General features: G+C 39.6%; 1 protein-coding gene across 2 annotated transcripts in view; it reads left to right on the top strand.

The window, feature by feature from the left end:
* GRID2 (glutamate ionotropic receptor delta type subunit 2) overlaps window positions 1-17,314 on the top strand; it is a 1,366,547-nt gene that overhangs the window by 1,345,634 nt on the left and 3,599 nt on the right. For both annotated transcript variants that reach the window (XM_032633736.1, XM_032633737.1), the window contains one exon: window positions 15,504-15,744. In XM_032633736.1, the coding sequence (XP_032489627.1) occupies window positions 15,504-15,744 (241 nt within the window). The remainder of the gene's footprint in view (window positions 1-15,503; window positions 15,745-17,314) is intronic.

The raw sequence follows: 17,314 nt of genomic DNA, 5'->3' as shown, positions 1-17,314 counted from the left end.
ACAGCTGCCTGCGTCCTCACCCACAGTCTCAATACTTCACACTCTAACATTCTGTGTATTTTCTTGGCTAAACTATCAGAATGAACATTGGACTCTAGGCAGCATTGTGGGTTTGGACTTAGCCCTTGTCTATGTCAGTGCTCATTTCTGAAAAAAGAAGGTGGAAACCTAGAGCACGTGGACTCTACAACGTCATCATGGATGCGCCACATGAGTCTTTATAATAATTACGATGATAACTACCTGGTATCGAGAACTTAATACATGTCAGATATCACGCTGAGTACTCTGCACAGACAATACAATTTAAGATTGGAATTATTTCGTTAGAAAAACCGAAGCTCAGAGAGGTCATACCACTTTGCCTGTACCTACACAGGAAGTAATGGAACGAGGATTCCACCCAAGTTTGTCTAATTACTCATACTCTTAACTACTACACTCTCCCCTTGCAAAAAAATCTCAGTCCTTAAATTGTTTTCCTTCCTTCATACTTCCTAAACCCTTATCTGTACCTCACTCTCATTCTTTAACTTCTCTTTGATCACCAACCATTTATTATGTCTGTAACTTTCACCCACCCATATTTGCAAATGGTTTTGTAGGTAGAATTCATATCATCCACTTTTTTTGTACCCACTAAAACACCTAAAGTATTGGTATCCTCAGTTTTTTTATATAGATCACATCCTTAAATGAAAGTAATAAGACTGGCATGGGGTAGGAGCAGATGATGGGAGAGACTGAATAGTTACCATTTATCTCAGAGGGATGCTGGAACTCAGTCGCCCCTGCCATCAATTATTAGATATGATCTCCTTGGACATTTTTTGCTCCACTTCCCATCTGCATGTTTATAGGCAGCCTTTGTCCAGAGCTGAAAGAAAATGGAATCCAAATGTTAAAAAGAAAATTCAGAAACCTAGGAACTCTGCCCAGTGGTCTCAGGTAATGATCAGTGACATTAAGTGGTAACATCCCCGCTTGTCTCTCTACCATACTCTACCTATGTTGGCCCCAATACCAGCTTATCTTGTTCATGCATCTTAGACAAATCCTTACACGTGAAAGATCCTGGAGGATCTCTAGAGCTCTGTGGACCATCATTGAGACTCACTGAGAGGTAACTTGGCATCTAATGTAACAGGGACTCCTTGTAATGTAACAAGGATTGTAACAGAAGCAATTCTTACGTTTTAATTTCCTCTGATTTGTGTTGCAGGTCATGCTTACTGTGAGAACTGGTTACGTGCACAAATGCCCTGTTTCTATTACAACTCCAGAAAAATCACTTCAAAGCACGTTCACTATAGTCTCGTACAGTGTAGCCTCTCCTAGAAAGTAAGCCAACAAGGGTATCAATAACTACAGAGTGGATCTGTTCCTCACATTACCCTTGTTGCTATGGTAGTGTGCCCATTTATTGTGTGTGGAATGCCATTACTTGCAGTGATCTGTATAGCTTGAGTTTTACCTCAGTGATCCCTCTGTCAGAGGGTTTTATCCTTTTTACTCAGCTAGAAACAAATAGACACAGCATAGCGTCTTGTATTGGTAAAGGTTCTTCACAATTTGCCAACATTCTGATGAATTTAGTTGCTGAAAAGAATAACTGGCTATCCAAAAATGGGTAGATTGCACTCCACAATCATTCATCAAGGATCTTAGAAATATTTCAGATCCCCACTTAGCTAGGTTGTTTCCTTTCTAATTGGATTTGGAACAGATACGAAAGGTTGGTTATGTCAGGTTTGGGGTAAAGTAAAGAAATAGCAGGCTTTGCAAATGCCTCCATTTCATCCATACACACATATGGTATTACAAAACCTACTTCTGCATGAAGAGACAGCCACACAGTCCCTCTGACAATTGTTATCGAGACTGAATGACACTCACTTTTTATCAAGCCTCTTCCCTGAGTTATTGAAGCCTCCCATAATATCATTAAGTAAGTAAACATTGCTGCACATAAAGCTCTTGCTATTACCGTGGAAAATGACAAGCAGCTCTCATGAGCTTGCACAGAAACTGTGGGTGTCAACATCCCTTTCACAACAGCAGCATATCCACGCCATTTCATTTTATCTCGACACCTAGACTCATGGAGAGAGAGACTATTTCCTTTACATCTGTTGGCAAATTTTCTTTCTAATAACTGCTGAAAACTTCACTCCAGTAAGCAGTTAGTCCTGCTGGCTGAAGAAAATAGATACATTATCTGAGGTAATAGATAAGTCTCATTAAGAAGATGGAATAGACTAACTCCCAGCATATCTCCCAGGCGTGGGAAAGCTAAATTGTGAAATAGAGCAATAACACATCAATTATCCTTTCTGCACGGAATTACACGAGTCTCACTGCTACATAGCATATTATGTAACTTTTTATAAATAACCATTTATATCCTAGTATCTCTGTTTGCTGCCTTATAAAAAAAGACAGCTGTCCTTCTATTCAAATAAGAGTTATTCCTCAAACTACTTAAGGAATCCAAGTGTTCTATTTAAAATGTATGTTCCTACTTATTAACATATGCCCAGAGAGTGAGTATTTAGTATTAGCCTAAAAACAAATGCTACACATCTGATGATATTACACTTTGAAAGAAAACTGCCTCCTACCAATTAAAGTAAAGCTAGCTATTGGCATTCAAAATAAAGGTTTTAGAGATCTTGTGTTGAATAATGATTTGTAATCAGTTTCAGTAGTTTCTCAGTTTTGTCATATCAGATTATCATATGTGAATTACTTGAAAACAATTTCATTTCTTGAGCAATTTAAATATCGCCCTCACACTTGTTCACACAATTAATGTTTATTTGCAAAGGTTTTTTTTAATATGGCTATAACGTCCCCAACACAGAAATTTCACATCACAGGAGTTAATGGACGTTTATAAATGAAAACTTTGTTTAATAAAGTAAATGATAAAGTAGAGGGCTTACTTGTTTTCATTTGTGGACTACGCAGTGAAAACAAGATAATGACAAAAGAAATGCTTTGCAAATTATAAAGTGATATTTTAAAGAAGAAAGATATTTGTATGTATCCAAGTTTTTAAAAACACCTTAAACATTGATAGGGAGAAGATGAAGCATGATTTCTCCAGGTTCTGAGTGTGAGACCGGTTCTATCCCAAACATCATTCAGAGAGAAAAAGGAAAGAAACTGCAGAATTGGAAAGGCAACTGAATAGGAAAGTTGTTCCTTAGTGACAGCTATACTCTGAAATCATGACACTTGCTACGGTGCTTTGTTTCACAATCCATGCGTATTAGTCAGCCGGGGCTGCTGTAACCAAATACCACAGACTGGGTTGCTTAATCAACAGAAGCTTATTTCTCGTGGTTCTGAAAGCTGGAAGTCCCAGATCAAGGTGCCTACAAGGTAGGTTTCTTTCATTATGAGGCCTCCTAGACAACACTTACTCCAAAGGCTGTCACTATACTGCCCATCGTTCCAAAACCAAAGTTTGGTGACCGTTTTTCACAGTGCCTTTCACTGCCCTTTGGGAATACGTAATCACACTGCAGTGGAATCACATAGTAGTGTAATTGCACATAATCATCCAAGAAAAAGTTCAGGGTTTTTTTTCCCGTTTATAGAAATATAGCATATTCAGGTTCATGATGGAAAGAAGTTAGAAAGTAGAACTCACTGTCTAAAATGTCTTAAATGAAGAGCCTCATTGTTTTTCTGTGGTTCTAGTCACTTTGAGAAAACTTTGTTACGTGATTATCGTAATGCTCTCTACTAAAAAAATTAAAACACTTTTTCAGCAGAGCTGGAATAATGCTAAATATAACAAAATACACCTAAAAAGTCTGAATATTTTTTAATCCTTTACACTTTCCATCTAAATATGGGCAAAACATAGTAAAATTATTTTTTTAAGTTGTACTATTATCAATGATCTAACTCATGGCTGAGAATTTTAATTAACTACACTGAATTTATCCACCAACTTTAATACAAATATACCTTGAGGTTTTTTAAAGTATATATCAATGTACAACCTCTAAGTTAGAAGATGTTATTTGCATCATAAAAGAATTCACCAGTTATAAAGTACTAAAACAGGTCTTAGAATAATGAATTCCTTTCATATTTGTCAAGTTGTTATTCAAATGATCAAAAGTTCAGTGTTGGGCTTCCCTGGTGGCGCAGTAGTTGGGAGTCCGCCTGCCGATGCAGGGGGACACGGGTTCGTGCCCCAGTCCGGGAAGATCCCACATGCCGCGGAGCGGCTGGGCCCGTGAGCCATGGCCGCTGAGCCTACGCATCCGGAGCCTGTGCTCCGCGAGGGGAGAGGCCACAACTGTGAGAGGCCCGCGTACCGCAAAAAAAAAAAAAAAATGGAGAAAAAAAAAAGTTCCGTGTTTATGAACATATTCATGAGAATCTTTGTTCATTGAAAAGTTTTCTTTTCCATAATCTTCTCTCTACTAGGCTGTACCAATCACAATCCTTAGCCACTTAAACACAGTGCACACATCAAGACCCCACTATTTTAAGGTTTAGTTGTCAGGCTCAAAGATACGAAAATATTCATAAAACGTGTACGATACACTAAGCAAAGTAAGTTTGACTTTATGACCCTTTTTCATAAACAGGCATTTGAAAGGTCTGCATAAGATTTTTTATTGCCTGAAGAATGACTGTAAGCAGAGATGATCACTGCCAGGTTCTCACTGCAGAATGAAAGAATTTCCCCCTTTACTCTATAACCTAAATATCACACTGAGCTTAAGGATGATGCTGACATTTTCAAAGATCACCGAAAGTGTTCTCTTTCCAGTTGCAATTATGCCCTCTATCTCAGTGGGAGCCATTGTCGGGTCTTTTCAGCTCTCTAGCATCTTTGTGGCTTGCTTTCATTATCCTGATTATCTATTCATTTGCTGCCCCAGCACTCATTTTATGAAAGATCATGTCTGCCATTTCCATAATGAGTGCTTGACTTTTACTGCCAGCATAAACACATAAAGTATACAATAATTAAAGTTTACTAGTCACCAAAGTCTTGAGATCCGTCATGCTGCTAATTTGATTTATCAAGCAATTGCTTCCCTGTGAACAAGGCTGATTTTGCCCCCTTCGGCAGTGTGAGACTTGGGGTGGGAGGACATGACTCTAACCTAGAGACAGCAATTTGAATGGGCACCATACATGTCAACTTTAAGGTTCGTCTTCAACCAAGTAACCTCTCTATAAAGTATGATGACTCTTAGCACCAACAAAAATCTCATCAATATTTGAATGTAAAACTTATTTTGTGTTAAAGTTTAAATAATGCACAGTTTTCAAAATAGTTACATGTTATTCAATAAGTATCGTACCCTTTACGGGCTATTGTTTAAGGAAAATTTTCATCAGGCTAAAAATTATGGAAGTCTGCATAACATAAATTGAAACTTCACAACATGCTGACTTACACTGAGTAAGGACTTACTTATCTTGAACACACTGCCTCGTTCTGATCACACTGGCAAAGTCCCCAAAGTGCCTCATGATAATGAATTTATCTGACGTTTACTGTAATCGCAGACAGATTAATGAGCTCATGTGATATTCATGTGGCTCTCTAGGGACATCAGGACGTGTTACACGAAGTGTAATGTTTGTAAGTGGATACAATGGAATACATGTTATCCAAGGAACTTGAGTAGTCAATTCCTCAGCGAATAAAGTACCAGGAAATAAAGAGGCTGCTTCCAATTATACTGGTTTTCTTTAGGGATGCCAGACATCTTGACGGCATATTCAAAAAAAGTACAGGAGCCAGAAGACCTGGGTTTGAGAGCTGGCTGGATCTCTTACCAGCCTTGCGACCTTGGGAAATTTTCTTCACCTCTTAGGCTCAATCTTCTCAGTTTTAAAATGAGAACTTAATAACATCAGCCTTCTTAAAGTCTTAAACATAAAGAGTAGGGCGGGGGGTGGGGAGTGATCAGTCAATCATCCAATCAATCACTATAATTCCTTCCTCACAAGGTTATATTCAGAAGTAAATCAAATAATATGCAGTGTTTTTGATAAATGCCTTACAAACTTTGCAACATTATGCATGCCTTTATTATTGTTATTCCTTTGGAAAATAGGTCTTCTGGATAAAGTTTACACTCTATTTCCCATACACAGAAAAATGAATGCCTTAGTTGCTGCATAAGGACATGGAACACTGTTTTCTTAATAAGAAAACCAGATCTGACCAATTGACGATTTTATCAAATTATATTCTTCAAATTAGAAAGTGAGATATCAAACCGAAGCAAGACAGGAAGCTTCTTTTTTATGCAAGTCCCTGTATGTGGCAGTCTTCAACAGTAACTGAGCTTGTAATCAAATCAAGCCCTGTTGATTCGGCCCTGTAGTGGGGAGGTGGGCAGGTCATTTCACCTCACCAGGCAGGAGTTAAATATGAACTCACCGCCCAGATCCCTTCCAGTCATGCTGTCATTCTCATTAATCGTCTATAGTAATTCTTTACCTACCCTGAAAAACTTCTAATTCGTTTACAATACTTCTAGACATACATAATTAAAAACCACTTTTATATCTTTTGACTACAAGAGACAACACCTTTCCTGCCTCATTCAACTGTCTTACCCATTCTTAGTAAATCATAGTCACTTCCCTGGTATTTCTTTTAGCGGTATAGTATCTGTTCGTATCCTTTTGATTTCAAAATACAGCTTCCATTGCCTGGAAAATGACCCAGCAAATACAGACCTCAGACAACAAATACTACCTGATCTTGAATAATTAAGGCAGTCACTCTTGGAAAATGGGTGGTCCCAATTTCAGAATAAATGTTCAGATGCGTGTTTTAGGATAATCAGAAAACCAAGGATATCCAAAATTCACTTGAATTATTATCCTCTCATTGTTGATATACAGTGTGTATGTCCAGTGCTTCCTCAAAATGGTCAAATACAAAATCAACATGATAACTCTGTACTCGTTTAAAGGCACACATATTAATAGGAGGCATTACTACATATTATTATATGTAAATACATAGCCAAAAGAACTGGAATAAGAGTCAAAACCTCTGGTTTTAAAACAGACTCTGATGCTTTCTAATGATGTGACTTTGGCCAAGTCACTTAAGCCCCTCTGAACGTCTTCGTCATCAGTGAAGTGGAAGCTTGTTGACCTCATGGAGTTATTTGCTATGGGATTTCTAATGTAGTCAGCAACTAGAGCCATCAGACCAAATTGACTTGGGCCTGTTTCTGTGACTACAAAGGCAGGGTTGAGTAACTGCAACAGAGACCATGTGGCCCTCAAAGTCTAAAGCATTGACTGTCTGTCCCCTAACAGAAAACGTTTTCTGACCCCTGCTCTAAAAGGGGATACTTGTGAACTTATATGAAATGCCATATTCACCTATATTTTTTTTCACCTATATGATTTTAAGCAATCACAGTGGATTGGATTTAAGTAAATGTCATTTGGCTCAAGTAACTGGAAGAAATAGTTAAAAGTTCAAATTAAACAAAAGAAATTGCCTCTAATTGCCCCCTTTGGGCTATTTGGTATTACCGAGGTATTAGATGTTATCAACGAATATTTGTTGTGTCTAATACTCCTAACTGATCATTTAGAGGTTTTACTCAAGGAAAAAAAACAACAACAAATGCCTGGTTCACAAGAAGTTGATAGAATTTTTTTTTTACAACTCTGATGTTGAAGTAGTGGTAACAGGCATGCCAATCAGAGGGCCACCACTTAATCAAACGCTAAATCTGAATCTTTGAGAAGTGTTCTTGCTTCAGTCTAAGTTTACCTAAATTTTCCAAGACCAAAATGAAAGAAGTGATGAGTGAATGAAAAACCTTCTGAGCTGACATATTTCTGAAAATCCTCTGCATGCTATTATTAATCCTTCCTCAGTAACCATGGAGAGGAAAATCTTGTGAGCACCCAGCAAATGAATTTAATAATGTGGGTATTCCAGGTCAAAATAGATCCACTCGCTGTGTCAAAAAACACTTTCTTTTTCAGTTATTCCCAAATTTCTTTCTAATTTGGTTACATAAAACTCATAAGTATGTACCACATAAATGTTTTTGAGATGTTAAAATAATGTGTTTTCATCCTCACCAATCCCTACCTTTGAGTTGCCTCAGTACTTCCAAACCGAAGAAATGCCTGAGGTCTCAGATCATAGAGTTTTTATCATTATGTAGCTAAAATTCCCTTTTACTCTGACAGGCCAAGAAGTTTGAAGACCTGGTGTGTAAGAAGGATATCCAGGAAAGAAAAGGAAAGCTGCCCCTCTTGTGGCCAGAGGTTTTCAGTGGAGGGCAAGGGATGGGAGATGGGCAAGAGAAGAGACAGACGTTAGGGAGATTAAAAGCCACAAGGGGGGCTTCCCTGGTGGCGCAGTGGTTGAGAGTCCACCTGCCGATGCAGGGGACACGGGTTTGTGCCCCGGTCCGGGAGGATCCCACATGCCACGGAGCGGCTGGGCCCGTGAGCCATGGCCGCTGAGCCAGCGCATCCGGAGCCTGTGCTCCACAACAGGAAAGGCCACAGCAGTGAAAGGCCCACATACCAAAAGGGAAAAAAAAAAGCCACAAGGGTAGAAGGCCTGATGCTTCCCTTCCCATTAGCGTTTCTGAAGAGAGCTCCCTGGGCCCACCAGCATTTGCACCAACAAACAAGACCTCAGATAGTTGAGAAGCTAGGGCCGCACATCGGGAAAAAGCAAAGAAAGGTTCAATCTTCATTCCCAGGCCTCCCTTCCGTCCACGTGGTAGGAATCCTGAGGTAGAGCACATGGACCACCCTTGGGACCCTCAGTGAGTGACAACGTGACACTGCAGTAGTGTCTAAAGGGCTACAGAATAGTCAGGGGCTGGATGAAGAAAATGGGAGAAGCTGAGAAAGGTGTACAACACCTCAGAGGTCAGGTCAGCCAAGAGGAGGCCACAAGCCCTATAGAAGCTAAGAAAGACATTAGCCAAGTTTAGCAGACTTACTGCCTCTGCCGACTTTAGTAGCAGTGTCTAAGGGCAGGGCCCAGGCCCAAGCAACCTCAAAGGAGACCTGCCAGAGCAGATCCAAGGACCAGCAAGAGGCCAGAGCTCCCCGCACCAAACACCCACGTAGGAGACCTAATGTGGTCCTCCGTGAATCCTGACGGAGCCATCATGGAAAAGAGCAAGGGAAACAGGGAGGAATCAGAAAGGTGGAGTAATTGGTTCAAGTAAATTGGGCTAAAGCTAGAGACATGTTAAATTATTAGAGCAGATTAAATTTTAAATCGTAGAGCTAATTTTAGTTTGGTTCCCACTGCTCAGCCGGCCCATTCCTCCTGAGGAAAATCAGTTATGTTCCAGAGAAAAGCTACATTTTCTTTGTACACCCAAATTGTGTTATGAATAAATTTGCAATCACAGTACAATTATATCATGTGGTTGGGGGGAACATACTGATGACAGTTTTACTCGGAGTAAAAAAAAACTAACAAATCTCAAACGAAAAGAGGTCTTCTCCAAAGAGTTACATATTCGAGGCTGTGTAGAGTAACAGGGAAAAGTATCAGGGGACAGACCGGAGTTCCAGCCCCAGCTCAACTATTTACTCTGTATCAGTCACTAAGAGAGTCATTTAATCTCTACAGCAGTGCTTCCTGACAGTTGTGTCTTAGATGATGTACTAGAACATTGCTAAAATATTGATCCCTTCGGCCCTCAGAACAGCCAAGGCAGGGCCTGCAGTGGCTGGAGCCCTGGCATTTCACCTCTGGCTGCAGAGAGCCTCTGATTACCCTAGCGTGGTGCGTAACTTATTTTTTGTGTAGAATGTGATGATTTGGAGGAATTATTGTTCTCTCTGATTCAGTTTCCTCATCCGTAGATTGAGTGGAGGGAAGTAGAGAGAATAAATGATGTCTTCAGTCTTTTTATTCTAGTAGTTTGTGCTTCTGTGAACATGAGGGGGAATTCCAAATGCAAAAGAATCACAGGAATCCCTACATTACATGGTCTAAAATAAGGAATCCCTGCCCTTATTTTTTTTTAGGGGTAGTTTCTGATTACCCCTAAATTCTTTTCCAGCAGAAGCAACTAAAAAGTCAGCTGGCCTCTAGCCAATATCCTTTTTTAAAGCTCAGCAGGAATTTAACTGTAAGAAAATTAACAAAATTAAAAAGGACCCTATAGACTGCTAATTCAAGGGCAAAATCAAAGTTACCTATGTGGGATTAGAAATTTGTATCCATCTTTCAGCAACCTGATTTTTCATAAAAAATTAATTTGAAAATCAGATTCTAGAGTAGTGATTAAGGATAAGTGATCAATAATTAATGTAAAAAAATGTAGCTCTAACACATAAATGAGGCTTTATCTTCAAAGTAAGTAAAAAGCTTTTCAAGATAAACGCCTCAAACCTGTTGAATATTTTTATTTGAATATGAAGGGAGGATCCTTTGCCTCCATGCTCCTTTCCCCTGAAATTTGCTTATTTCTATCAATAAAGAATTTAATGCAGGCAGGACTGATCTATTAGCCATTCTCAAATTGAAGCTAGGTTTTTATGGACTTCTAAGATTTTGCTCTTCAATGAGATTACAAATGTTTTAATACTTCTGGACAAAAGAAGGAAATGCAGTGTTTTGTCAGTGAATCATGAATCATTCACTGACTCATGAATCATTCACTGACTCATCTGGGAATAGAATTCTCCATTAAGAAGTATGTACCAGGGGCTTCCCTGGTGGCGCAGTGGTTGAGAGTCTGCCTGCCGATGCAGCACACACGGGTTCGTGCCCCGGTCCGGGAAGATCCTACATGTCGCGGAGCGGCTGGGCCCATGAGCCATGGCCTCTGAGCCTGGGCGTCTGGAGCCTGTGCTCTGCAACGGGAGAGGCCACAGCAGTGAGAGGCCCGCGTACCGCAAAAAAAAAAAAAAAGTATGTACCAGAACAGGTCGAGAGACAGAATGGTTGTCACACATGCTGACAATAATAATTCTAGCTTTTGAGGTTTGGTAGCCTACTAAGTGCCAAGCAATGAACAAGATGCTTTTGTTTATGGCCTCATTAATTCTCTCCATAATAACTCTCCACAGTAAGCGTATAACCACTCTGGGGTAAAATGGTAGGAATTTTTCTGACTACACTCCAAAAAGAGGTTTTACACTTCCAGTTGTTCATCACAGTCTAACATCCAACTTTGTTTCTAATAGTTAAAGTGTTTACAGCACCGAGAAGTTTATACTTTAACGTTTCAAGCCCACAGGTTAACCGTAACACTTTGCTCTCTATGAGCAAAGACTGCCATCTTGTGGAAGTTTCACATATAACAAAAACAATCATTACATGGAACTAGAATTTTTCTTTGTACACGTTAAGAATTTTGCAGCTAGCTTTTTGCATTGTTACACACACACACCAGTGTTGCTTATAATTAAAAGGCAAATCTTTCCTTTGAGTGCAATTAAGTCTCTTTTAAACATGCCAGAGCTTTTTAACCTTTGAATAAAGAATCTCATTAATTATAAGGACTCATCCCATTATTCTTTAAGGCAGTGAATTAGATTTTGCTAAACTTTCTTTATCTAAACCTTAAATAGATTTTTTATATAATAAAAAGGAGGGTTTAGTAAGACCTTTCTGATGGAATTTCCAGGGAGCTTTAGATTGTGTGGCAAAAGTTTATAGCAGAGCTCTGGGCTTAGAGAACACTTTCATTTCCTTCCAACCCTTGTATTCCATGCCAGCCTGTGTTCCCAGAATTTGTTGTGGGCTAGTAGAGTTTGACTGAGGAATCCTATGGCCCAATTTCTTTGTATTGATATATCCCCAAAGATGAGGTCTCCTGCAGTGCCTCAGTCACCTGTGCTTCATGAGATCGACCATATAAAGACATCTTTGTGACATGATGATACTTGAAAGCACATAGAGAAATCTTTTCTTTTTCCCCTCAAAAACTCCTACCACCAGCTGAACCTAAAAATTTACAATTAAACACATTCTTTGGTCCTTTACCATTTACGGCCTTTGGCCATTTAAGGCCCTTTACTCCTATGAGAATCAAAATGGGTGACACAGAGTATGTGTACTTCAGTGATTATTTTTAAAACCAAATTATTTTCCAGGTGTAGAAATAATAAGGACACATCGTAAGTGGTACCAGATACAACCGAGAAGAGAGAGTAAGCAATAATTGTTTCCTGAATGAACATGTGAACTAACGAAAGAATAAATTAGCATGAATTGAGGGTATTGAAATGATTTCAGTGTTGCCCAGGCCATTCTGGCTGGACGTACAGTTGTGGTTTAACATAAATTTTGTACCCAAGGAAATACCTTACATGAAATCACTCTTCAGATGTTTATTGAATGAATAGATGAATAGGAGGGAATGCAATAAATAAGAAAATAGCATAATGATAAGAAAAAAGTAGAATGTGAGCGTAGAGTTCATTTACCAAAAACTGTATTGAGCGTATTCAATCAATAGATACGTGGCTGCTCTGTTAGGAAGCATGGAAGATAACGAGAACATATTCTAGAAAGGGAAACAGACATTAATCAAGTAACCACAGATAGTAATAAATGATGAGTGCAATGAAGAAAAACTCTTCGACTTCCACAGACAGTGACCAATATAGTGTGGCAAGCATAGGAGGACAGGGAAACTCGGGAGCTCATTTTGTGCCCAGATATATTCTCATTTAGAAGATGCTTCTGTAGTCTCCTTTTATTTTTACATGTACCTATAAATTCAGATTTAAGAAGAATTCTTTCTTTTAGGGATGACTATATTTTTTCTTTCAAGATATTCAGTGGTGCCCTGACTAGCTAGATCTTTAGGTAGGCAAGTACCTACAGGGTTGGTTTCCTAATGTTATCTGAATGGTATTCATGGATAAGCCAAGCAAGCGACTTTGATGCTGTGATTACGTATGTGTGTGATGGTGCCACACATGCCCACCAGGAGTTGCTCCTTTTGGCTCAAGGCACTATTTCTCAAGTGTATTCCTCAAAATTTTAGCTCCACGGGTTATTAATGTATGTTATTTGGGGAGAAAAACGAGGAAAGGGGAATGAAAGACTAATTTGGGAAATGCTGAATCAAACAATCATACAAATTTTCTTTTCCACAGGTCTTCTCAAAGCCTTTAATAGGCTGCCTTTTTTTTTGTAAATTTCCAAGAGGGTGTTTCTCAAAGTTGATGACCACAGGAGCCTTTTTTTGCAGAAGCCCTCTGTACTAGTGTCCCTTGGAACACACTTCTGGAAATGCAAATGACTTTATCTGGATAGGGCTGGGATAAGAGTGAAATGTAATCTGTTAATATTCATAATCATTTTAGTGAAGTCAGTTAATCAAATTTACTGCCCTTTTTGAACAACACACTGAAGGAACAGAACTTTAGACCAATCAATTTCATGAGAAAGACATCCAAGTTGTGATGGAGGCTCCAGTGCACTGTTGGTCCTGGAATGTCAGCAGGGGGTGCTAGGGGTGAGGCTGCAAGAATACCCGGAGGTAGATGACAGGGACGTGTCAGAAAGAGAAAGACAGATATCATGCTCTCTCTCATATGCGGAATCAAAAAAAAAAAAAAAAAGATACAAAGGAACTTATTTACAAAACAGAAACAACTCACAGACTTAGAGAACAAACTTATGGTTACCAGGGGAAAGGGGCAGGGGGGATAGATTGGGAGTTTGGGACTGACATGTACACACTGCTATATTTAAAACAGTTAACGAACAAGGACCTACTGTACAGCATAGGGAACTCTGCTCAATACTCTGTAATAACCTAAATAGGAAAGAAATTTGAAAAAGAATAGATCCATGCATATGTAGAACTGAATCACTTTGCTGTGCACCTGAAACTAACACAACGTTATAAATCAACTATGCTCCAATATCAAATAAAAGTTAAAAACAAAGACTAGCTCCCCATCATAGCCCCTAGGGCTAGTATTACTCTCGTTTAACTCTGGTTGAATGTTGATTATCATTGAACTCATAGACACGTGGATGACATGAAACCGGTAAAAAAGGTAAATACATCACTGAAAGTGAGTTATTTACTCCTTACAGGTAGGCTTAGTTCTCCTCTGTAAAGTTTTAAGCAGTCTCTCCCTAAATAATCCAAGCGCCAGGGCAAGAGTGCAAATATGGGTCCACATACCCTAAGTGTAACTGTGTAAAACTTGTAAATCAAGCTAAACATTGTTAGGTAAAATATGTTCTCTCCTCTTCTCTTGACAAGTATACCTTCATGACCCCAAGGGAGCCAAGGTGTGAGTCTCTAACTGGTGACCAGCCGGGAGTACTGCATTGACCCAGTGGCACTGGGAGTCAGCCTTCCACCTCCGGCTCTGTCCACACAGTGAGGGTCTCGCACACAGAGGTGTGTGCGCCTGAGCTTGCATGTCGAGATGTCCACACCCCCCAAACCCCACCCTAGAGACCTGTGTGCACCCACGGCTGTGAGATCTGCTCTCGGAAGTCACACACAGGAATAGGCTTTTATGAGTCCTGGATGGGCAGGCACTCTGAGCTGTCTGGCCAGGAAGTCCTAGGGAACCGTGGGGATGGTGTGCACTCTGGACAGGCTCATGACCTTGGCCCTGACCATTCTGGCTATGTGAGAAGGGGCACAGCTGGAGGAGGGCCAAAACCAGGCAGGTCTTAGGTAGAGCCCAAAGAGTGTTTGGAACTGAGAATAAAACCTCTATGAAAATCATACGTTTTAAAAGCTGCAGTCTTTGCAGTTATCCCCAGACTCTGGGAGTGAACAAAGGAAGGTATTTCTTATTTGAATGTGACCACTTCTGAAAGCCTCTGGTCAACTTTTCTTCTTGTTCTCCAAGGTAAGATTATTTCCCCTTTGGCATTAAAAGGAAACTAGATCAGTTGTGTGAAAAGCCCAAAACGATGTATTCTATCAACTTCAAACTTGTCCCAAGGCTTTCTTCCACACTGTGTTAAATAATAGAAGTCTTTTTAATTGAATTTCTTTGTGTGTAGCATATGCTGGGCGACATTATGCCAGCATCTCGCTCTGAGCAGCAAAACGTTCTTCATAAAAGCATTAAGATCCAGAGCGTCGTTCTGCATGTAGGGAAGGAACACAGAACTGCAGCAGCTTGAAGCCACGTAAAAACAGTGCCTCTGAAATGCAATTGTAAAATCACGTTGCAAGAAACCGGGGTTGAGGCTAATATTTAGGATTATAGAATGAAACAGAAAAAATAAAAATAGAAGAGGTGGGGGAAGACAAAAGGGAAGCAGGGAGGGAGGGATGTAAGAAAGGAGAGAGGACGGCGTCGTGGCACAAGTCTGTCTAAAGAATCACTGCAACAATGTTTTGTGTGTCCTCGCATTCCACCTGCAGGCTAATCTCTATATTCATTTTCTCTTGACATCCACCGTCCTTTAGAGACAGGGTTATTAATGGATATGTTGTGGACTGAGGCAAATACCTATGTCTGTAATAACACATGATTGTGTGCTTTACCCCAAGGATCCTGGAGCTTCAGCAGAGTGGTGACATGGACATCCTGAAGCACAAATGGTGGCCCAAGAACGGCCAGTGTGACCTGTACTCCTCAGTGGACACGAAGCAGAAAGGAGGTGCCCTGGACATAAAGAGCTTTGCAGGGGTTTTTTGCATCCTGGCTGCGGGGATCGTCCTCTCCTGCTTTATAGCCATGCTGGAGACGTGGTGGAACAAGAGGAAAGGCTCCAGGGTCCCATCAAAAGAGGTACTTGACTGAAAGCTTCAGCGCCATGCTGAGCCCACAAGTAGGCTGTGCTTCCAGAGAGGTTAACCACAGGGAAGGGGATGATGGGTTGGGGGTGGTCTTTGTTTCTTCTTTCCTTGAAGAGTGAAAATAAATCTGTGAAATGTAAAAATTGGTAAGACCAGTACCAATTTTCATTTTAAGACATCCCAGATCCATGAAGAGGAGACAATCGTGTTTGAAAGACTGACAATTTCATGAGCCATAATGGGCCTTGAAATTCTCCCAAATCTCAGGGTAGACCTTAAGTCCATGATTTTTTTAAGGGCTGTGATTCCCTTGACCAGTTCACAAGGATGCTTATCACGTTAGTTCAAATAGTTGTTTAACTTACAGGTAGATTACTTGTGTCTCTGAGATTCGGCCTAAGAAATGCAGTGTTACAGTAAAATAATGAGTTTTCTCTTCACCCCCAGGGACTGCTTCCCTCTGTCTGTATGTAGACCTATAGAAGTGATCATATGTTATTATAGTTCTTTAATGGCTCTAGGCTTAAGAAATCCACACGGTGGAATCTTCTAGAATTCCATGGTCCTCCTTTTCTCACGAGTCAGCTTAACTCCAGGGCCATATTAAAATTTTTCCAGAGCTTTGAAAGAATAATTTCAGAGTTACATATATCTTTTAAAGTGCCCTGTGCCTTATTTTCATCCAGAAAAAAAAAAATGTGTGTTTATCAGAGATTCTCTGAAGTTAAAAATAAACTACTTGATTTATTTATCTTATTTCCATTGGACCAAAAAGTGAAAAATCTTTTATATAATGAAATCATATTCACTAAAGCTTCACAGATGGAAACGAAAACAACCTGAATTTGCTGAACGGTTTGACTTTCTAGATAGTTTCAAAGGACAGCTTTGAACTTTCTGTAACTAGACCTTGGCTAACCGATGCCTCAGCAGATCCTGAGAGGATCCGCTTTACAGCACAAATAAAAATGACTTCTCATTTGCATATGAATTATTGCATGCTAATGTATTCTTTCAAACAGATTGTTTTCTAAAGTTGTCTGAGGATTCTTTGCTACCACCTTACATGCAAAATTGATCAGCATCATTTATAAGGAAAAGCTTGGCTTAGCGAAGATAAATCTTAGCTTCCTACCTGTCCGAGTGATCATACAGTCTAAATTAGTGGAGTATAAACTAAAAATTAATCAGGTTTTATTGTAGTTTTTTTTTAATGTAATAAAACTTCTGGTATCTCTACTGACATTGATTCAATGCAAAAGACCACATTAATGCAACATTATAGCCAAAGCTTCATATTCTCAAAACTCTGGAAATTAAGGACTCCCCAAGCTCCTTACATTTTGAATTACTATATATGATATTAAATTTTTGCATTATTATATCTGTTGATGGATGACTATATTATAGTTGCTGTGGGAACCGTAAGATTTTATCTTTCAACCCTCTAACGTCTCAGTGATAATATTGCATTAATGGATATCTTTATTGGATTTTGAAATGAGAAAGGAGAAGGAAGAAAAGTGATGCACATCAAAATATTTTTCACTAAGGAGCACTAT

The sequence above is a fragment of the Phocoena sinus genome, chromosome 5, assembly GCF_008692025.1.
Source record: "Phocoena sinus isolate mPhoSin1 chromosome 5, mPhoSin1.pri, whole genome shotgun sequence".
In the NCBI taxonomy this organism is placed as follows: domain Eukaryota; kingdom Metazoa; phylum Chordata; class Mammalia; order Artiodactyla; family Phocoenidae; genus Phocoena; species Phocoena sinus.
Note: the sequence above shows the minus strand (reverse complement) of the source record. Positions and strands in the feature narration are given on the sequence as shown.